General features: G+C 40.2%; 1 protein-coding gene across 7 annotated transcripts in view; it reads left to right on the top strand.

Moving 5' to 3' along the window:
• LOC113920572 (SPHK1 interactor, AKAP domain containing) overlaps nt 1-22877 on the top strand; it is a 170120-nt gene that overhangs the window by 114557 nt on the left and 32686 nt on the right. For 6 of the 7 annotated variants that reach the window (XM_027590807.2, XM_027590809.2, XM_027590808.2 and 3 more), the window contains 4 exons: nt 9008-9067; nt 10678-10812; nt 16577-16832; nt 18139-21883. In XM_027590807.2, the coding sequence (XP_027446608.2) occupies nt 9008-9067; nt 10678-10812; nt 16577-16832; nt 18139-21883 (4196 nt within the window). The remainder of the gene's footprint in view (nt 1-9007; nt 9068-10677; nt 10813-16576; nt 16833-18138; nt 21884-22877) is intronic. The other variant, XM_027590806.2, reaches the window with a different exon arrangement.

Here is a 22877-nt window from a genome sequence, read left to right as displayed (position 1 = left end):
TAAATACATTTTTTTTTGTGGATGAAGAAATATTCTAAAGTTGATTATGGCAATGGTTGCACAATCCTGTGCATATATTAAAAACCATTGAAGTATACTTTAAATGGGTAAGTCACATGGCATGTGAATTATATCTCAATAAAGCACATCTTTAAAATGGCAACTTAAGATAAATATAGTGTGTTTTTTAACTGGTAAATGTATATCAGATTTTATATATAAGTATGCTCTTTTGCTCCAAAATAAATGTCTTTAGAAACAACAAAATAGTGGGAAAATAATTTCCTTGAGAAGCATACTTATTCTTTATTTTTTTAATTTAGGGATAAAATTGGCTTAATGTATGGGCTAGTTAAAATATCTGGCATTGTTTAGGAATTTCTATACTTTTTACTGAGTCTCTCATCACAAACTGCTTGAACAGCTGCCTTCAGAACAGCAATTTGAAGATATTTTTTAAAATATTGACAGTTTAAAAAGCAGAGAGATTTGACAGTCTCCAGTGTAAGTAAAACTTTATATTTCATTTTGTGTGATTACTGCAATCATTTCAAAGCAGTAATAACTGGATACAAATGCAGTTATCATTCCAAACCTCAAGTGTGTTCCAGAATGTCTGACAGCACTATGGCATAACAACATTGATGCATAAATTGCCATTTTATTTATCATTAGTCTAAAATACTAATCAAGGAAAATGTCATATTCTTTCAAAGATAATTTTGGTCCAGGGTCCTGAATCTAGTAGGAGCCTGTAGATTGGGGTAAGAAAAGAGCCAATTTTTTCTTCAAAAGGTTTGTAGATCAGTATTTTAATACCCCCAGATTAAGGGATCCCACCCGCTCCACATGGCCAGATGGCTGCGTTATTAGAAGCTCCCGGAGGAAGGGATTGGCTTTCTTCTAAGATAAAACTTAAGTATACATTTGGTAATAGTAAACATTCCAATGCCCAGATTTTAAAGGCAATTTTACATCATTGTTTTTTGTTAACATTATCTAAGCAGGATCTCCATATAGGATGATTTCCTTCACAGGCGTTAGCTGACTTCAGGAGAGATGAGAAAGTACCCAGCAGAAGTCAGAGGCCCCACACTCTGGGCTAAAAGCCTGCTGACATGTAACCTCTGGCACCATGATTGGCTCCTCCTGGACCCATAAGGCAATGGCATTTCTCAACTATCACATTAACTATCTGAAGAGTCCATGAAAAAATAAAACTGTCCCCACACAACGGGAGTTTGCCTTTGGCAGTCATCATCAGTTCTTTCTCTGTGGTTTCAATTCAAAATGTCAAACCTGAATTTTGTACATGATATACAGTATTGCTTCTATCTGACACTTTTTTTGTCTGACTTAAAATGGCTTTGTCTGACTTCTACAATAAATACATAATAAATATTTAAAACCATTTTTAAATATAATTTACTCAAAAATGTTATGAATTACAATCCACTTTAAATTATTTTTTTCTTGTTTTACTACATTTTAATGTTAACCTTTTTCTCACAGTGGCTTGCACCAAAATATATCTCTTTTTTAAGATGCATTTATTCGAGAGAGAGAGAAAGAGCACACATGGGGCCCAGGGGCAGAGGGAGGAGAGAATCTCAGGCAGACTCTACGCTGAGCAGGGAGCCAAAGGTGGGCTCAGTCTCACTGCCCTGAGATCATGACCTGAGCAGAAACCAAGAGTCAGATGCCTAGCCCACCACACCGCTCAGGCACCCCTGCATTAAAATATATCTTAAATCACTATTTACTAAAATTTCATAGTGAAATATTAAGGAGGGGAAATCAGAGGGGGAGACAAGCCATGAGAGACTGTGGACTCCGGGAAACAAACTGAGGGTCTCAGAGGGGAGGGGGATGGGGGGATGGGTTAGTCTGGTGATGGGTATTAAGGAAGGCATGTACTGCATGGAGCACTGGGTGTTACAGGCAAATAATGAATCATGGAACTGCATGAAGAACTAATGAAGTACTGTATGGTGACTAACATAACATAATAAAAAAAATAAACATGCCTACATGGTCCTCTATTTCTGAAAAGGGACTTATAGTGAAATAAATAATTGGTATTACTTGGCTAAAAAAATCCATAATACTAAGCAAAGTAAACAGCATATCACCTATGGACATTAAAATGGTTAGGATGTACAAATAACTTTTGAAGACTATTGTATTAGATTGAATAAAAGCCACAATCGTAAAGTGGCATCATTTTCTCAGTGATACTTATTCTTCCAACATTTTATTTTAAAACTGTAATAATTACAGAAGAGAGGCATTTGCATTTGAAAGGTACATACAACCACAATATTGGTCTTGTTAAGTAGCAAGAAAAGAGGTTCTTTTCTGTGTTCTGCCAGTGATGATTTGTTTCCATCTGCCTCGGCTGAGTACCTCTGCAGATGGTCTAAACCAGGACATGTGCAGACACAACACGAAATACAGTTTATGTGAAAGAAAGGAGTTTTTTCCATTGTAAGAAAAGTGTTAATATCTTTTATGTGTATTTATTACCAATTATGGTTCTCAACTTTGGCCTTTTTCTGATTTTTAGCAAATCCTTATTCACGGAAAAAAGAAACCAATCCAAGTACTTTAAACAGTACCAACTGCTAGATTAACATTAGCTCAGTTAATTCTATAACTCCTCTATTGCCTTATATCCTTATTGGAAGTAAACTTTGTTTATTGACAGCATCGGAATTCATGACATAAATAAGGAAAAAGATTATTACAGGGGTGATGCCCATGATAACTGAGACAGCACTTCCACTCCACGCATGCGTGTGCATTTATCAGCATTTTTTGAGCACCTACCAAGTACCAGGCTTTGCTAAACACTAATATTTCAGGGCCTGCCTTCATGAATAAACAATCTAGTGAAAGCTGAAGGGAAATAAACTATGTTCAAGAGATTATTAAATAAACACACATACTTAAAAACGTTTTTCCCTGGATCATTTGGTATATTTGGATTTGCACCCTTGGGCATTTTACAGATAATTCAATAGCATCATTCCAGACTGAGATGAAGAGTCAACACAGAGAAGTTACATCTTATTCCCAATTGGCTGGTATCTCCAACATACAGCCTCACTTCCCCACTAATGGCATTCTCTCCTGACCCTGAGGGACTCCTTTCGACACACAGCTCATAGAACCATAATGCAGAATCTCCCAGGATTTAATATTTTAGTCACATAGAACATTCACCCTAAGCCCCCAGAAGCTTATATTCAACTTCCATTACCAGAAGTTTCCTTATAACCTCTGCAATAACACAGGGAGCAGCCTCACTTGTTGGAAGGGAAAGTCTAACCCTCAGGTCTTTCTCAACTCTTATTGCACATGGAGCATAGCATAAAATTATGATTTCTTCTTTGCTTCACTCTTTAAAAACTCTGTTGAATTATGCCCAGAGTCTTCATAGTGTAGAAAGAAAGGCATCTTGCTCACCAACTTTGGCCTCACTTCTGGAATTTCTCTAGGACGTGACTCTTGCCTTGGACTTCATGTCCTCTGTCTCCTCCCTCTCTTCTCTTGTGCTTAATTCAGAGCCTCTTACTGTCACTCAGCAAGCGCTGATCAGGGGGGATTTATCCGTTCATTTTTTGTGCCATTTTAAATGTGTCCTGTCTGCTCACTTCGAATCCAGCCTTCCCTGCACCACTATTTGTGATTGACCCCATTCTCCCACCTTCATCTCCAGCATGTAGACTGGCCACTTCTGTAATACTTAAAAATGTGCTTCATAGATTTAAGGAATGTATTCTGACTCCAGACCAAAACTCCTTGAGAGTAAGAACAATACCTCATATTGCTTGTCTTCTCAGAACCCAGCATCAAAACCATACCCTTCAGAAACATGAAGCTCTTTGTCCTCTCCTCAACCTGCACAAACCTCCTCTCCCACACCCACCATTCCCCAGCTCTTCTGGACACAAGCTTGTCACATTCTCCACTTGGAGTTTAGTGTTAGTGGATGCCTAAGTCTCAATAAAGATCCCAAGGTCACAGAGAGTGAACCTATGAAGAGAGCAATACCATTACATGGACCATTTTAGCGTGACTATAAAACCATCAAAGCTGAAAACTCAGGGCTCATCAGGTGCACAGGCCCCACTCCCAGCATCTCACATGGTTATATGTTTTTGTGAAATTTTCAAAAGGAAGACATTTTAACTAAAATTATCTCCTTCCAATCAAACTCCCACTACATCTTATTATGTTGAGAGTTATTGGAGTGACCACAAACATGTGTGGGAGTCTGACTGAAGGGAAATTGAGTGGGGTTGTGTGGACCTGAGATATATTTATGTGGCTTGAGGTCACTTTAGTGTATAGTTAAGCAATTGGTAGCCAGGCACATGTAGTAATGGCTCTCAGAAATACTTTTACCATCGACAATGGGAACTCAGTCAGACATTGAGACATGAAGGTATCAGGTCAGAGATGGTTTCACAATATAAGATATATCCTACTGTTTCCAAAACTAGATATATGTAGATAGTGGAGAGAAAACAAGGTTTATGTGCCAGAAACTAGTCTGTGGAGAACTCTTTCAGTCATCAGACATGTGAACTTATAAACACAAGACTGGGTCTCATTAATGCCTGGTCAACAGAGAAGTTCTCTCCTGGAGGAAATTTCCTTGATAGCATTGAAAATTATAATTGCACCATGCATTTTTTCTTTTATAATGGGAATTAAACAAAAGACAATTTATCCAAATTCCTATGTTTGTAGAGCACAAGCTTGTAATAGTATTACAAACAGTGAGTATGCCTATAGAAACTCATATATGAAAGAAATCTTAGAGTGGTTTCCCACTGAATTTGACAACTTGGAAAATGTGTAAGATATTATCAATAAAAGTTTGTAAAGCTGAAAAAATCAATGAACAGTCTTAGATTAAGACTGAATTATCTTTCTGTTTTATCTAGAGAAAATGTTATAAAACTACTACCATACGAAGAGTTGATCAAAGAGTATGGAGCCAAAAATGTAGGGAAAATTATTATGGAGATGTATTGGGCAGTAGGTTAAATATTTTTCTGGAAGTGGTCATGTTTGTAATATTTGTCACCTTTTTTAAATTTGAGATTTGTTGTGATTTCTTTTTCCTTCTAAATAAATGAATATTTACCTTCACATCTAATTTAGAATTTTCAGTTTTGTTGTTCCTTTTCCTTTTTTAAAAAAAGATTTATTTATTTAGTTGGAAGAGAGAGAAAGAGAGAGAGCATGCTCAAGAGAGTGGGGGGAGGGACAGAGGGAGAGAATCTTCAAGAAGACTCCTGCTGATCATGGAGCCCAACGTGGGGCTCGATCTCACAATCCACGAGATCAAGACCTGAGTTGAAATCAAGAGTTGGAAGCTTAACTGACTGAGCCATCCAGGTGCCCCTTGTTGTTCCTTTTCTTTTTTTTTTCTTAATATATTTTTTTTAATTTTATTGTGTTATGTCAATCACCATACATTACATCATTAGTTTTTGATGTAGTGTTCCATGATTCATTATTTGTGTATAACACCCAGTGCTCCATTCAGTATGTGCCCTCTTTAATACCCATCACCAGGCTAACCCATCCTCCCACCCCCCTCCCCTCTAGAACCCTCAGTTTGTTTCTCAGAGTCCGTAGTCTCTCATGGTTCATCTCCCCCTGTGATTTTCCCCCCTTCATTTTTCCCTTCCTACTATCTTGTTTCAGAGGTACGGGTCTGTGATTCAACAGTCTTACACAATTCACAGTGCTCACCATAGCACATACCCTCCCCAATGTCTATCACCCAGCCACCCCCTCCCTCCCACCCCCGACCACTCCAGCAACACTCAGTTTGTTTCCTGAGATTAAGAATTCCTCATATCAGTGAGAACATATGATATGTGTCTTTCTCTGATTGACTTATTTCACCAGCATAATACCCTCTAGTTCCATCCATATCACTGCAAATGGCAAGATTTCAGGGTTTTTTTGATGGCTGCATAATATTCCATTTGCATATATATATATATATCACATCTTCTTTATCCATTCATCTGTCGATGGACATCTTGACTCTTTCCATAGTTTGACTATTGTGGACATTGCTACTATAAACATCGGGGTGCATGTACCCCTTCGGATCACTACATTTGTATCTTTGGGGTAAATACCCAGTAGTGCAATTGCTGGGTCATATGGTAGCTCTATTTTCAACTTTTTTAGGAACCTCCATACTGTTTTCCAGAGTGGCTGCACCAGCTTGCATTCCCACCAGCAGTGTAGGAGGTTTCCCCTTTCTCCGCATCCCTGCCAACATCTGTCATTTCATGACTTGTTAATTTTAGCCATTCTGACTGGTGTGAGGTGGTATCTCATTGAGGTTTTGATTTGGATTTCCCTGATGCCGAGCAATGTTGAGCACTTTTCCATGTGTCTGTTGGCCATTTTGATGTCTTCTCTGGAAAAATGTCTGTTCATGTCTTCTGCCCATTTCTTGATTGGATCATTTGTTCTTTGGGTGTTGAGTTTGATAAGTTCTTTATAGATTTTGGATACTAGCCCTTTATCTGACATGTCATTTGCAAATATCTTCTTCCATTCTGTTGGTCGTCTTTTGGTTCTGTTGACTGTTTCTTTTGCTGTGCAAAAGCTTTTTATCTTGATGACGTCCCAATAGTTCATTTTGCCCTTGCTTCCCTTGCCTTTGGCGATGTTTCTAGGAAGAAGTTGCTGCTGCTGAGGTCGAAGAGGTTTCTACCTGTATTCTCCTTTAGGATTTTGATGGACTTCTGTCTCACATTTAGGTCTTTCAACCATTTGGAGTCTATTTTTGTGTGTGGTGTAAGGAAATGGTCCAGTTTCATTCTTCTGCATGTGGCTGTCCAATTTTCCCAACACCATCTGTTGAAGAGACTGTCTTTTTTCCATTGGACATTCTTTCCTGTTGTTGTTCCTTTCCTTAAAGAAGTTCTTCCAAAATCGTGTGTACATCAGGCCCTGAAAACCTGGATCATCCTCTGCCACCAAGATATGGAAAAATATATGTGTCAAGTATAAGCAAATGATTGGTTTATGTCTGGCTTTGTTCTGGTCTTGGCCCAGCTAGCAAGTGTGGAGGGTTTCTTCCAAATGTAGGCAGGGTTTCACATCACAGCCCAGAATGAATAGAAAGAAAATTCATCTTCAGAGAAAAAAAGACAATATCAGAGGGCAGAGAAGTAGTTACTTCGCATGGTCTCTGCGTTATCTTCTCGCACTGTGATAGAAGATAAGAGCCTTGTGGTGCCAGGATAAGGTAACACACCTTTCTTTAAGGTGAATGGAAAACTGTTTAATCAGTTCAGTAAATGCAGTCCCAGTTGCATGTTATTCAAAGCCCCGGAGTACAAACAGATATTGAACCAGTTTTCCAAGGGCAAAGCTCCAATTATTGTATGAATATTCACAAACTGCTATAAACCATGAACTCCTTCCAAGCACTATCTGCTATTCATGCCTCTCTTCATGCTGCCCCTGAAGGAACTCATGCTTGGTTCCTATTTAGACATCTTATTAACCCAATGGAGGAGAGCCTCTGAGTGTGAGTGTGAATGGCAGTTCATTCCCCTTTTTCCCCCAAATGCCCATCAGGTTATTTTTAACAAGCAGATACTGTATCTTAGAGATATGCTGCAAAAATATTGAGTTCAGAAATCAAGAAAACCTTCCATTGGGGGAAAAAAACAATAGTGAGTTTTACACTATAGCAATGTATAACTATTGTAGTTCTTAAAGAGTTACTGCAAACCTTTCAATTATGTTTTTTTAACCGCAAAAAGAGAAAAGATGGACTCTGAGAAACCATAACCCCAAACAACTGAAATTGAAAGGCCCCATATGCTTCCAAGCATCTACATAAGTCCAAACATCTGACTAAAATAAATATATAGATAGTTAATGTTATCAGTTTTATAATGGGCAAATTAACTTGTTAGGAGTAAAAAACTTGAATCATTATGTACACCTGAAAATGATGTAACACTTTGTGCCAACCATACTCAATATATAATTAAATAAATAAGATTTCAATTAAATTAAATTTATTTATTTAAGGGGAAAGAAAAGAATATATCTCACCTCTTTGTGTTTTAAGTTTTCTTCTCCCCATCTTCAAGCAAGTGCCCATAATAGACTTTTTTCTATGTGCTGTACTTGAGACTTAAGCTATAACAATTCTTTTGTTGTTGTTCTGAATTATTTTTTAAGATTGTCGCTATTGGTTTCATACTCTAGCTTATTCAGACATTTATTTAAGATAGCTAAAAAGGGGCAAACTACACAACAGGATTAAATAAATGAACAAAAACCATGAAACAAAGAGAAATCCACTTATCATGCATTGGATTGTAAACAAGCAGAGAAAGTGGGGGGATGAGAAAAAAAGAGAAATGGAGAGGAATTTTCATTGCAATTAAAAACAGAGGTTTATGGGCACCTGGGTGGCTCAGTTGGTTAAGCGTCTTGCCTTTGGCTCAGATCTTGATCCCAGAATCCTGGGATCGAGCCCCGCATCGGGCTCCCTGCTCTGAGGGGAGTCTGCTTCTCCCTCTCCCACTCTCCCTGCTTGGGCTCTCTCTCTGTCAAATAAATAAATAAAATCTAAAAAAAAAAAAAAAAAAAAACAGAGGTTTAAAGTATTACAAGTCTTTTCTCCTATTTCATGAGATTCGATAACCCTTTATAAGTCTGAAGATTTTGTTGTGACTTACATTGACTTGAATACATAGAGACTGTTTCATTTGTTGGGACATGAATGGAAGAGGGTGTGCAGTGGGATCAAGGGAATTGTGACTAGGGTGTTAGAGGTTTGCACAGAAGCCCAAAGGTACAGTGGCTGTTTCTGTGTCAGACCAAGTGTACAAAATGTGCAGGATTCTCAAATCATTTGCCCCCAAATGGATTCCATGCTTTCTTCAAAAAGAACTGCCATGTTTTTCACTTACTTGGCTGTTTTGGGGTTTTTTCCCAGGTTTGCTTCGTGAACCTGGATGTGAACAAGGATGCATGCAGCACGGAGCACCTGCAGCAGGTAACACTGGGAACATGAGCTCTCTGGCAGCTCATGACAAAGGCTGGCTGCACCAACAAGAGAGCAGACATGACTTCATCTACAAATAGTGCTCATTCAGTTGGAAACTCTTTAGTTGAATGGCTTCATCACAACCCATTCCCTGACCCTTTCCCTGCCACCTCCCACACAGATTGCCTTCCTTATACTTGCGAACCTTGCTTTCCCAATATAATGGGGCTGCTCTCCAAACAGGTGCTTTCCCCTGCGTGGGGCCTGATAGTGGCTTTGTCTGCCCCCACCTCCTCTGTTCTCAAATGCCCTGGCTGAGATGATGTTTCCAAGGCTTTTCCAAATCTGCTTGATACCAGCCAGCCCTTCTTTGTGGCTCTCAGGTCTGCTCTTTCCTGCTGCTTTTATCAAACGTTTTGTCCCTAACTTTGGTTTCCCAGTCCTACACTCAACTGGGGCTCAGACTCTTTGCGTTCTGCAGCAAGTACATATTCCAAGCTCATCCAAGGTTGGGAGGATCCTGATGTAAATCCTTGACAACATGCAAGAAATTGAAGGGCCCCTCAGTCCTTTGGACTAGAGTCAATAGGGGGTCTGATAGGAAGAATTAATTGGTGTGATATGATTATCCTTTCATACCCAAAGCTGAAGATGGGTTTGACCTCACTATTTGGTATAATATAGTGGTGTAATAGACACTATTTGTAGGTTGACAATCAGAACAGTGGGGCTGTGATTACTTAATTATTCCTATAATGTTTTTTCTTGACAATGCTGCAAATGTGTTTGAAGTTTCTCAAACCCAATTGCCCATACAGATTATCCATTATAGATTTCCACAGACCTTCAAATATCATTCATCTGTGTAGTCCTGGAGGGATCTTTGGGAAAAAATTTTTACATATGATTTCATTTAATGGGCTTATAGTACAGACAGAGTCTGTCAAATAGAGCAGGAGAGACCAAAGCAAGTTGGCATCTTACGGACTGTGTGTTTGAAGATTTATACAAGTGATTTCAGACAGTCTTCTACTATGGCTAAGAGTAGAAACTTGGCACTGATTTAGCTATATGACCTTGTGTAAACTAATCTCTGGGCCTCAGGCTACTTATGTGTAAAAAGAAAATAATAATGGTACCTAATCCATGTGGGGGTGTTGTGGGGATTAAATGTATAAGATGTAATGTATGTACAGTCTTTAGCATAGCACCTAGTACATACAGCAAAATCAATATTGGAAATTATTTTATTATTGATATGATTATTATTGACTTTGTTAGAACAGATGATTATTAGTCAACAATCTCTTATTACAAGAGTTAAAAGGAAAAAAAAATCCTTACTATGTATACTTGTGATGTGACAGTATTTATTAAATATCTACTTTGGAAAATTTAGAACTAAAGAGTTTTTAAAGCTTTATGTTTAAGTAATTTTCTATTCCAATCTAAACCTTTATGTTTCAATTTCACCCAATCTCTTCTAGTAATCATCTTAGTAGATTAAGTAATCTATCGCTTGCATACGTTATGTATTATTTTTGCAAATAAGTAGTTTTGGGGTAGAGTTTTGGAGGTGAAAAGAAATTATCTAAACTACCTAATTTCTTCCTCTACAGAAATTGGTCAATGTTTCACCAGATCTTCCAAAACTCATCAGCTCCATGAATGTCCAACAGCCAAAAGAAAATGAAATTGTCCTTCTAAGTGGGTTAACATCTGGAAATCTCCAGGCAGATTTCGAAGTTTCACAGGTAAGACATGTAAGCTCTTGGTAAAATATTCATTAGTGATAAGTTATCTATGGTCAGTTCTTGGCACAAGTCAGTATGAACTTCAAACAGATGCTACACGTAAGCTCCCAGAGCATAGGACCCCAAAATCTCTTTGTAATCAAGAAGAGTCTTCTTTTTATTTCTTCTAAATATGCCACTCAGAGTTTGACAGAGCTTCCCTTACCTCAAAGCCTAACATTTATTATCTTCTTAAGTTCATGATGCTAACTTGCACTTAAACTAGAGCAGACACACTGGGCATTGACTGCTTAGCTTGGTTTTCTTCAAATCTATTAGGTAATCAAAAACAGACTCGTCTTCTGTTTCACAAACAATACCAAAATTCTAATTCATACCATATGGTCCCAGAATCCTAGCATTTCTTCTTTATTCTTATATTTACTTCTTAGGATATACTAAATGAGCCAGGCTAATAAATATAGGATAACAACCCTATGGATGGAAAGTGAGTTTCCTAGAAAGAGTGAAGTGAATGAGTGAGTCCTTAAAGACTGAATTTTCCTTAAAGAGTAAAATTCCTAGAAGAAATGAGCATTACTAAAAATAAAGCAGGAATTCAGACACTATTATTCTCTTTCAGTGTACTGATGTTCATTGTTATTAGATAAATCATTATAACATTCTTTAAATTTTTACAATTCTAAATCATCTAGGCGATTTACAGAAACAAATATAAGATTTCTAAAGGCACACTGTATCAAAGATCATGGATCTTCCCAAATAAGGTATGCTGATAGTGACACATAACACAGCTACAGGTTAAAATGATGAACATTTGTTTGCCTCCAGTTGTTCTTTCTTGGGTTTCAGTTTTGCTGGAAAATTTTAAAATATTCTTTTATTCTTCAGTCCTTCAAAATATAAAAAAACTCAGAAATCCACCCATTTGCATCTAGTCCAAATGCTTTGTAAAAATCTGCACACACAGTCTATTACAATTTGGTAATCAAGACTAGAAAAGGGGCACCTGGGTGGTGCAGTCGGTTAGGCTACCGACTCTTTGTTTCAGCTCAGGCGATGATCTCAGTGTGGTGATCTCAGTGTCCTAAGGTCAAGCCCCATGTCTCTCTGTGCTCAGCGCAGAGTCTGCTTGGGATTCTCTTTCCCTCTCCCTCTCCCCCTCTTGCTCTCTCTCTCTCTCTCTCTCTAAAATAAATAAATAAATCTTTTTAAAAAAAGACTAGAATAATATTTCTCCTGGTCAATCTAATAACACATTTTCTTAGTGGTAAAATTAATCACCTGAAAAGAGAAAACAGAAATGGTTCTAAGTGCCTTCTCTTTATATTGGGCAAAACTATGATGACAAAAAGTAATTTTCACATCTGAGTTTTTTAGTATTTTTGCACCAGGCCTATTAGGATATGTAATTAAACATGACAGAAAATTGGATAATGTATAAAAGGAATGTAACTAAAAAGTATAGTGGGTAGATTATTACAGCTATTTGGACAGTGTATTCAGGACATGGATTTCCCCCTGTGGCCTCTTTTGGACTTCCTCTCTCTGTACCCACTATCAGACAAGTCTCTTCCCAGGAGGAGACACTATCCCTTTGGGTTCAACTTGAGCAAGAGTGAATGTCTCCTCCAGATGGCTCACAGCAAAAGTCTAATTGTGTTCTATTGGGTCTTGTGTGTCATGTGCCCATTTCTGAACCAATCACTATGGCCTGAGGATTGCAGTGTTCTGATTGGCCAGGCTGGGTCACATGATCACCTCAGAGTTTGAGGTCAATTAACTCCATGTAAATCACTTGGACTGTGAGTAGACCAGAAAATGGTGCCCCACAGGGTATGAAAACCAGAAGAAGATTGAATGATGTGGTGTCACAAAAGCAGCACGGATGTTAGTTGGGGTCAGGGAAAGTCCAAATGCCCAGGACTCATCAAATATCATCCATGAAAAACATACTTAACATTCTGCATACTTTTCCTAAGAGCTGTCAAGAATTGCCTGTGAGCTGTAGCACTCTTAAACATTTCATTCATCTCTATCCCAAGAGTCCCCCTCACTTCCTGCATACCACTTCACCCTTCTGCAGTCTCCCAAAGGTCTACCTCATTTTCTAGGTACCACAGTCCATGTATTTTAATAGATCAGCAATGTTGGGCAGCATATCAGTATGGAATCCCATGTTAACCAACCATAGCCATAACCTAATTGTTTAAGGATAGTCTCAGTTTGGCTGCCCTGACTCATGAGAGTTAGTTACTTGGTAATCCACAAATAATCATGGAGATACTGGCATAGGCAACTTGAGCTGGGTTAAGGGGGAGAAGTCTAAAGCAGGCCCCAGGGCACAGCTATCGTTCCCAGTGACCCTGTGAAGAAGGGAATCAACAAGCCACTTGGCACCTTTGACACAGGAAATTGCGACGCCAAAGATTTTTGGTAGTCCAGATAACAAGTTACCTCACCTCTCTCAACTATAATTTCTTATTCTATAAAATGGAGATTTAAAAAAATATCTTCCCTCTATTCTCAGAGACTAGACATAGTGATTTAATAAAATAAGAAGAAGCCACCTTGAGAAGGACTATTCAAATGAAAAGTGTTTTGTTTCCATGTCCAAAAAATTGAATAAAGGTGAAGTAGAAAGAAAATGTTATTTAAAGCAAAATAAGGGGCATCTGGGTGGCTCAGTCTATTAAGTGTCCGACTCTTGATTTCAGCTCAGGTCATGATCTCAGGGTCCTGAGATTGGGCATCACATGGGGCTCTGTGCTGGGCTTGGGGCCTGCTTAAGATTTTTTCTCTCTCCCTCTCCCTCCCGCCTTTCTGTCTCAAATAAATAATCCCAAATAAAAGATTTCAGAGATGCATATTAGGTACAATAAGAAGATCTACTCCTGTGTCTGTCCTTTCTGTGAGATGGACACATAATTTTACTGGGCATGCATGAGTTCAAGGAGGTCCAGGTGCAAACCACTCTTCTTTCCGAATTGCACATCCTCAGTGGGTATTGGAGTTTTGCTGATTAGACCAGAAAGCCACGGGGAGAATTGGAAAGTACACAGGAATTGGAGTCCAACAGGCCTGGATTTCGGTGCTGGCTCTTCCATTTTATATTTGTGTAACCTTGAAAGGATCGGTTAGCCTTTCTGTGCCTGATCTCTCTTCTGTAAAAGAGTAATGGCACCACCAACCTCATAGAAACCATGTGTGCATTAAAGGTAATAGGATAGTCAAGGCACCTAATAGACTACAATAAAAATTATATAATAATACCTGCCATTATTTTACAGGCTGTGTCATTTGGCCTTCACTTACTTAAGACTCCTAGGATGTTTATTTACTTTCAAGAAGATAGTTAAAATATATTTTCTTTCTACAAACGCAATAGTCATGAAACATGGCACATTTCATACAATCCTTTCTCCAAGTTTATTTTGAGGTATTACTTAACTGCTCATGTTGATTTAATAATATCTCTTTTGATTCCTGCCACAATACATAAAACCTTATGTTATAAATATTTAATCTGAATGATAGGAAATGGCCAATGCACAACCCTTTTTACCTATAAATATGGTAACTTCTAGTTCAACTTTATAATTATTTTTATTCATGCCTGATCCACTGGCAGGCTATCGTGCCCCACCCCCCACTCCCAAACCCCATCTAATTCATGTTTCTACCTCCCAGCATACCTTGCATATAATAGGCACCAGAAAGTATCTTGTAAATTTCAAGTTAGTGCATTATGTCTGAATTCGTGGAAATAAAGTTTTAATCAAGCCAGCTACTTTTACTCTACAGCATTAGTTCCTCATCATCATGGGGGATCTCAGACTCCTTGTGAATTTCATAAAAGCTATAGACCAGTGCTTCTCAAATGTTAATGCATGTGGGAATACCAAGAGATTTTTCTTGAAAATGCAGTTTCTGATTTACTAGATCTGGGGTGGGTCCTGAGATTATAGATTTCTAACAATCTGCCAAGCTGCTAGTCTACAACCCACACTTTGAAAAGTGAGGTTATGAACCCCCTTCCTTGAAAAAAAAACCTAATTACCTAAGCACATATATCAATTCTGTTTCTGAGCCCCCTTGGCCCCTTGGAGAATGACCGGATTTTTCATTTTGTAATCAAGTGTCCTGGAATTATTCTAATCATAATATTCAACCAAATAGATTAATAAATGACATTTATGTAAGAAAAAAGATATACTACTTTCAGAAATACAATATGGATGTCTATGTGTCTGTATTTCTCTGCATGCGCACATACTTACCCCTTACACACACATGTATTCAGACTCAAGGATTCCAAAATGGCAAGTTAACTAAGATTAGACCCAATGAACTCTAAATGCAGATAAACATTTGATTTAAATAATCCTCTTTGTAGGATAAACATGTATGCATAGAATATTTCCCCCAAACATTTCAAATTCCACTTTGATATAAATTTATTTAGCTTTCTCCTCCCCACTAATTCCTGTTTCCATTCAAAGAATTTTCTGTTAAAAATTCCTATGAATCAATGTATTGTCCCTTTTATGAAAATAAAAACCCCAATGCATAAGATATGTATGTAATTTACTAGTCATCTGTGCAGGAGCAATTGAAACTTTTATTGCTGTTCTAATGAACAACAATATGGAGAGCGAAAAGTGCGTAGTGGTGAATAAGGTTATGTTCTGCCACCCTAGAACAGAACAGAATTAGTAGGTCTCACAGGGACACCATCCAATGATTTGGGCCACCTTATCACTGCTTTCCTCATATGCTGGCCTTTTAGAAATAATCAGTGCTCTTCCAGGGGACTTCTTTGTACCTCATTGTGTCTGCTTCTTCAGATGAGCAATACACATTATACATTCTAACTGTAGGTAATAGAAATACTGAAATACTGACAGAGGCTTTACTGAACATCACCAAGGCAGAAAAGGATCTTGGTCTGAAAAGCTGGGACTCAGGTTAATCAATAAGGGTGCAAAAGACGGCCTCAACATTCCCCTCAGCTTGACTAGACTTCAGACAGGCTTCTTCCTGACTCCAGGCACTGACACCCTTTTCTTAGAACATTTACTTTAGAAAACATCGTTAGGAGTCTCTGCCCCTTTGAGATGTAAATCATATGAAAAGCCTCATGCCAGGTTTAAAGCCCAGGAGTGTCTTTTTCAAAGACCTGAGAACCATCTCTGAAGTAAGATCATCAAAAAGATAGTTTCCCTTTCTCTGTGGAAGGATGGGAGCCTAGATTCAGTAGGAGCCTGACTCCAATTTGCAAAACCACCTCCTGCCATGCAGATGCAAGAACCTTAGCTTTTCCTCTGGATAAAGCCAATTAGCAAGAGCAGAAGGTCTGCAGCCCTCTGACACCAGCTCTTAAAAGCCCTCGTGCCTTTTGTTTCAGTGGATTTGTGGTCCAGGTCAGTTCTGGCCCCTCTTTCCCTACTTTAAGAGCTTTGAAGAAAGTCTTCCTTAGCCTATTTAACTGTGCCACTTTTGCTTTGACAGGAGACAACAAAAATATGTGATGCAACTGGTCTAGTTTCCCTGAAGTCGGACTTTCTTCTAGGTACCCTGTGTGCCCGAATAGCACTTGAATTTTTTTCAAACAATGCATCAGTCGAAGCCCAGAAGATATTCCAAATATTTTAAACATTCCCCCACTCCTTGTAACAAGAAAGACTGGTGGAAGAAGAAAGGTCAGAAGCAATGGTTTTTTATTCTCTCTTTCAATAAATGCCTTTTTTCCTCTCACTTTCAGTGCCCTTGGCTGCCAGATATCTGTTTGGTCCAGTGTGCGAGAGGGAACAGGGCAAACAGTACCAACTGCATCATCTTTGAAATCAACAAATTTTTGATCGGTCTCGAACTGGTGCAGGAGCGGCAGCTCCACCTGGAAACAAACATCTTAAAAGTGGAGGATGACACCAATTGCTCTCTGTCTTCAATCGAGGAGGACTTCCTCACCGCCTCTGAGCACTTGGAGGAGGAAAGCGAGGTGGAAGACTGTAGGAGCGGTGAGAACTACCCCATGAAACAAATGCACATCCTGAAATTAGTCACCCTCTAAAGATGAGTAAAATTTCAGGAAAGTTTCAGACCATGTCAGTTTGGCTGATACATCATAATCTTCACATGCCAAGTTTAGGGAGGGCAGGAAGATAACAGACCACGAGTGAGGATGCTGACTCATGCACTTAGACTTGATGGTTGGATGGCTCCATTTTCCTAACGATGCTGTAGGGATGCTGAAGGACATCCTCCTGCCTGCCGAGAGACTAAGACTATCACAGGGAGGAAAGTTATCTTCCCTGAGACTTCCATAAAGCCACCTATTAGTTGAAGCCAACTTAAACTGGCCTAATTCTAGCACTGCCTCTTTGAGACTGTGAAGCCTGGATTGGTTACCTAGTCCTTCTGAGCCCCAGTTTCTTTATCTAGTATTTGGGAGTATAATAATACCTCTAGCACTGTTACATTTACTATATTCAGCTTTATGTATTTATGATATTTACCTTTTATTATGGTAAGGACAGAAGGAAATAACACAGGAGAATACTTAGCACTTAGCATTTGTTCAGTTTTGATTGACTGATTCAAAGAGCTCAGTGAACGATGTGTTCCTTTTCCCCATTCTTAGCCACAGAGGAAGGGATATTGCAGATGTTGTTGTCAGTCCCTGGGACAAGTCCTACCCAAACTTCAGAGCAAAGTTTCGCAAGAAGGCTTACTATGGAGGTTGCTGTAAACATTCTTCCTCCTCCTTCCATTTGCACTAGGAAGCTCTAAGATGCAACTGTCTGGGTTACTTTTCCCATGGAGCCATGGAGAAAGATGATCAAGGGCGCCTGGGTGGCTCGGTTGGCTAAGCGTCCGCCTTCAGTTCAGGTCATGATCTCAGGGTTCTGGAATCAAGCCCCCTCATCGGGCTCCCTGCTCAGCAGGGAGTCTGCTTCTCCCTCTGCCTCTGCCCCTTCCCCACCCCCCTCGTGTTCTCTCTCTCAAATAAATAAATAAAAATCTTTAAAGAAAGAAAAGAAGAAAGAAAGGTGATCAGCACTCAGCTCCCCAGTGCTATCTTCTCCCACTCTAGTGCTGACATTAATATCCCACATTGAAAGCCATTTTGTTGAGTGGGGCTCCATAATGAAACTCAAAAACCTCTTCAGATTCACTTGTCTTGAAGGAACATTCTAAATGCTGTTTGGGAGGGGAGGGAAACCCCGGTACTATAAGGCCTTTTTTAAAAATAATTGTTAATTTAGACTCATGAGATCCTGCTATCCAAAAAGTAATAGGGGGCCCTCATTTTGTCTTCACTAGGTGACGAAAATATAAATGTCTCAGCTAATGTTTTGGAAAGTAAAAAACCAAAGGAAGCCACTCAGGAGGGATGGAATTACAACAAGGAAAAGTTGCTTTATGCTTTGGAAGACAAACGTATTGGCAAATATCATCCGACGATGAAAGCAGAAGGATCTCTGGAAAAAGTAGCAGCAGACACCACTTTGCAGAGCCTCGATGCATCGGAATGGAAAGATGAAGCTGTGCAGAAGGAGAGGCCAACCACAAATTATTACTATTCAGGAAATGTTAAAGGTCACATGGAAAAATCCCAGGCACCATATATTCCAGGGGATGCTTACTTCTCCAAGATGGTTAAGAACAGTGGGCCTCCCGTCTATGGTGCCCTTGCTGAGCATGACAACAGCTTAAACCCAGGGGACCGTGAAGATGGTATAAACTCCCTTCCTCCCAAACAAGGTGGAGAAGCCACAACTGGGGAGTATGCTACAAATTTAGCAGAATCGGTGCTGCAAGATGCATTTATTCGGTTGTCCCACTCTCAGCCTACACCGCCCCAGGAATCGGCAGTCAGTGTTTCTGTTGGAAATGCTCTGCTACCCAGTGGCTCTTCCACCAAAGGTATGGTGGGCCCTCGGTCATGGGATGAGCTCCCCAAAATCGTCATTGTTCAGAGTCCAGACGGCAGTGATGCCATGCCTGAGGTGGGCATCTCCTCATGGTCTGAGGTGGACGTCTCCGTTGAAACCTCGGGTGTCCTCTCTGGAGAGAAGTCCAGCAGACACCCTCAGAGTGCTCTAGAAGTTGCATTGGCTTGTGCGGCCACTGTCATTGGAACCATTTCCAGTCCTCAGGCCACAGAAAGGCTCAAAATGGAGCAAGAATCTTTGGTTTCACCCCATCCAGTGGGAGGCAATGAACCGCTGCAGACTCAAATATCCAAAGTACTCAAGGAGCCATCCATCAGTGAATACTCCTTTCCATCTGCTCTGTGTGGCATGACTCAGGTGGCGAGTGCCATTGCTGTGTGTGGCCTGGGTGAAACAGGAGAGGCGAAGACTCCCAGAGGCCTCTCGTGTGCAGCTGAGGCCTGTGCAGCGGCCCCCTCGCCTTGCAGTCTAGTGACAGTGGGGAACCTAGAGCTGGGAAATGAGGCCATTGCTTGGGCATTGCTCAAGGAAGCTGCTCTGGTTTTAACAAGGCCCAATCCCTGCAGCAGCATTGGAGACCTCATGGAATCAATGAGCAAGAGAATCATAGACACTGCTTCAAAGCCTCAGATCTTGTGCTCCAAAAACGTCCTCAGGAATGACCTGGCACAGACCCTGTCCAATGTTATCCTGAAGCAATGCATTGATGACGCTCACCAGAAAAACAAAATAATTGATCCCAACGATAGCAGGCATTCACCTGAAACTCTTGACACCTTGATGGAAAGTGCAAATCAACTGCTCTTCAGTGTGATATGCTTCACGTTCAAGAAGATGAGTCATTTTGTACAGGTTGGGGAAGGCCCCACTGCCCTCGCTAATGAGACCATCAGCTGGATGGAAACAGAATTTGGCTGCCGGCCACCTGACCAGGCTTCTGGTCTAACATGGACCAAAACCATTGAATATTCCAGCAGCTATCCACTTAGCAATCCGTGTAGCACTAGTCTTGTAGATGATGTTTATCTGAAGCAAGACAGCAAGGGCCCAGCAAAGCCAGGACTCTTCAAGAAACCCGTGCTGCAATCTGAATTGCCCTGTAGTCCCAGAGTGCCTGAATCTTCAACTGCTAAAACACCCCCCAGAGAAATATATCGAAAAGGAACCGCAGGAGAAGATCCAAACCACCCTCATCAGATGCTCAGGCACAATGAGGATGAGTACAGAGCCCGTTCGGAGGGAGAATGGACACTGGCAGTGGGCAAGGGCAGCAGAGGTTCCCAGGATGCAGAGGACGGCACCAGTGCAAACACCCAGGAGAAGTATAATCGTGCCTCCCCTCTAAACAACGAAGTTCAAGTGAACCGGTCTTTGTTAGGGAATGACTTGCTGCTTCCTGCTCAATCCATGCTACAGGCAAAACATGCAAATATACACTGCATTACAGACTTTGCGGAAGAATTAGCAGAGATGATTGTCTCCATGGCAACTGAAATCGCAGCAATTTGCCTTGACAACTCAAATGGAAAACAACCCTGGTTTTGTGCATGGAAGAGAGGGAATGAGTTCCTGGTTACTCCGAACGTATCCTGCCGGTCCTTGAAGAGGAAGAAAGAAAGCCAGACCAGTGGGGCCACAGTGAGGAAGCACAAGCCACCAAGGCTCAGTGAGATCAAGAGGAAAACGGATGAGCACCCAGAGCTTAAAGAGAAGCTGATGAACAGGGTTGTGGACGAGTCAATGAATCTTGAGGATGTCCCAGATTCTGTCAATATTTTTGCAAACGAAGTGGCAGCCAAGATCATGAACCTAACAGAGTTCTCAATGGTGGATGGCGTCTGGCAAGCCCAGAGCCATCCCCGGAACCGCTTACTCAGCGGAGACAGGTGGAACCGACTAAAGGCCTCTAGCTGTGAAAGCATCCCAGAAGAGGACTCTAATGCCCAGGCTTATGTTAATAGCCTAGGTTTAATGAGTACTTTAAGTCAGCCAGTTAGCAGGGCCAGCTCTGTCTCCAAGCAGTCCAGCTGTGAGAGCATCACTGAGGAGTTTTCCAGGTTTATGGTGAACCAGATGGAAAATGAAGGAAGAGGGTTTGAGTTACTGCTGGATTACTATGCGGGCAAGAATGCCAGCAGCATCCTGAACTCAGCCATGCAACAGGCATGCCGTAAAAATGACCACCTCAGTGTGAGGCCAAGCTGTCCCTCTAAGCAGTCCAGCACTGAGAGCATAACCGAGGAGTTTTATAGGTACATGCTGAGGGACATTGAAAGAGAAAGCAGAGACAGCACCTCCTCCAGACGAAGCAGCCAGGATTGGACAGTTGGCTTACTGTCACCTTCTCTGCGATCCCCATTGTGTCACAGGCAGTCGTCCATGCCAGATGGCAGATCTCTGGGTGCCAGGCTGACGGTGAATGCGCCCATCAAAGCCAACTCTTTAGATGGCTTTGCTCAAAACAGCCAGCAAGATTTCCTAAGTGTACATCCAGTCAGTAGCACTTCCTCCTCGGGTCTCTGCAAATCTGACTCTTGCTTGTATCGGAGAGGCGGAACTGACCAGATCACCAACATGTTAATTCATGAGACATGGGCAAACTCAATCAAGGCCCTCATGCGGAAGAACAAAATTATAGTGGATGATGCCGAGGCAGCTGAGGCTGAACCTGTTTCTGGTGGCTCTCCCATGCAAGTGGAGAAATGTGCAAACAGCTCAGCTTCGAGCAGAGTGCAAAGTGGGCCAACTCTTCTTGTTCAAGAGTCCATTGGTAACCCAAGGGAAGACTCCATTACCGAAAGCAAACATCCCCCAGTGTTGTCTCCGAGCAAAGCTGTTCCTCTTACAAACCACAACAGTTTAGATTCTTTTAAAAAGGAAACTTTGTGCCATGGGGCTGTGCCTGTCAACCACGCCAGGCGGTCACTTTGCTCAAGGGAAGTGCCTTTAATTCAGATTGAAACAGATCAGAGAGAAGAGTGTGTTGGAGAATCTGAACACTCCCCCTCCAAAAGCAGCCCCCTACAGGAAGCAGAGGAGCATTTGAAAGACGAAAATGTCCCAGATGTGATGAGGGGTGGAGACACTGCCATGAGTGCCTGCCAAAACCCTAGGTGAGTGAATGACCCCTTAGACTAGATAGGGTGCATGGTACTGGAGTTTGCTTCTTAGTTAGTATTCATTCTAAATCCTAAGGGCTTTATTGAGGTGAGAACTGAAATCCTGAGACAATAAATGACCTTCCTGGGTTAATATACACTTATAATAGAAAGTTGGAAGTGATTTTTTTAAATTTCTAAAACAAATGGAGTTCATCAATATAATGGAGGAAATAGAGTTTCATTTTCCTCATGAAAATTAATATCCCATACTATGTTACCTCTTAAAATTCATTCATGAAAATTTTCAAGGAAAAAGGAAAATTATGTCAACTTATTTGAAAAAAGTTAAATTTAAGTAAGTTTTAATATTGGAATCTGACATTAAATATTTTGATATCATTTCTCTATCATCTCTCCTTTCAAGTTTTTCTGTTTTGTTTTGTTCTAAAAATCTTTGCAAGGACACCTTGTCCCACAAATGCTGGACCTTTAGATGCATGGTATAATCATGGCAATGTTACAAAGTAAAATTAGAATTTTGCTATTTCAATAGTTCCTTTCCAGAAAATTGTAGTGTAAGTGACAATGCGTTTTGAATTTGAGATAAAGGAATTATTTCTTTCCAGGTTCTTAAAGAAGAATCAGTCCTTTTACATCTCCCCTTTTCCATAGAAAATTCATAATATTCTTGAATATGAGACCATTGTGTCAAAATTTATTATTAAAGTTTAGTTGACATACTATATTAGTTTCAAGTGCACAGCACAGTGATTCAACAGTTCTACTATACATTAGTCAGTGCTCACAAATGTAGTCACCACCTGTCACCATACATTATTATAGTATTATTGACTATAATCCCTATGCTGTACTTTTCATCTTCATGACTTATTTTATACTTTTTTTGTCTCTAGCTAAATAAAACAGAAAAAAAAAAACAGATATTAAGCTACTAGCCTTGGAAAACGTTAAGTTGGAGAAATAGCCTATGTAGTCTTTTCAGGGG

The sequence above is a fragment of the Zalophus californianus genome, chromosome 3, assembly GCF_009762305.2.
Source record: "Zalophus californianus isolate mZalCal1 chromosome 3, mZalCal1.pri.v2, whole genome shotgun sequence".
In the NCBI taxonomy this organism is placed as follows: Eukaryota; Metazoa; Chordata; class Mammalia; order Carnivora; family Otariidae; genus Zalophus; species Zalophus californianus.
The sequence above is the reverse complement of the archived record's forward strand: the minus strand, read 5'-3'. Positions and strand labels throughout refer to the sequence as shown.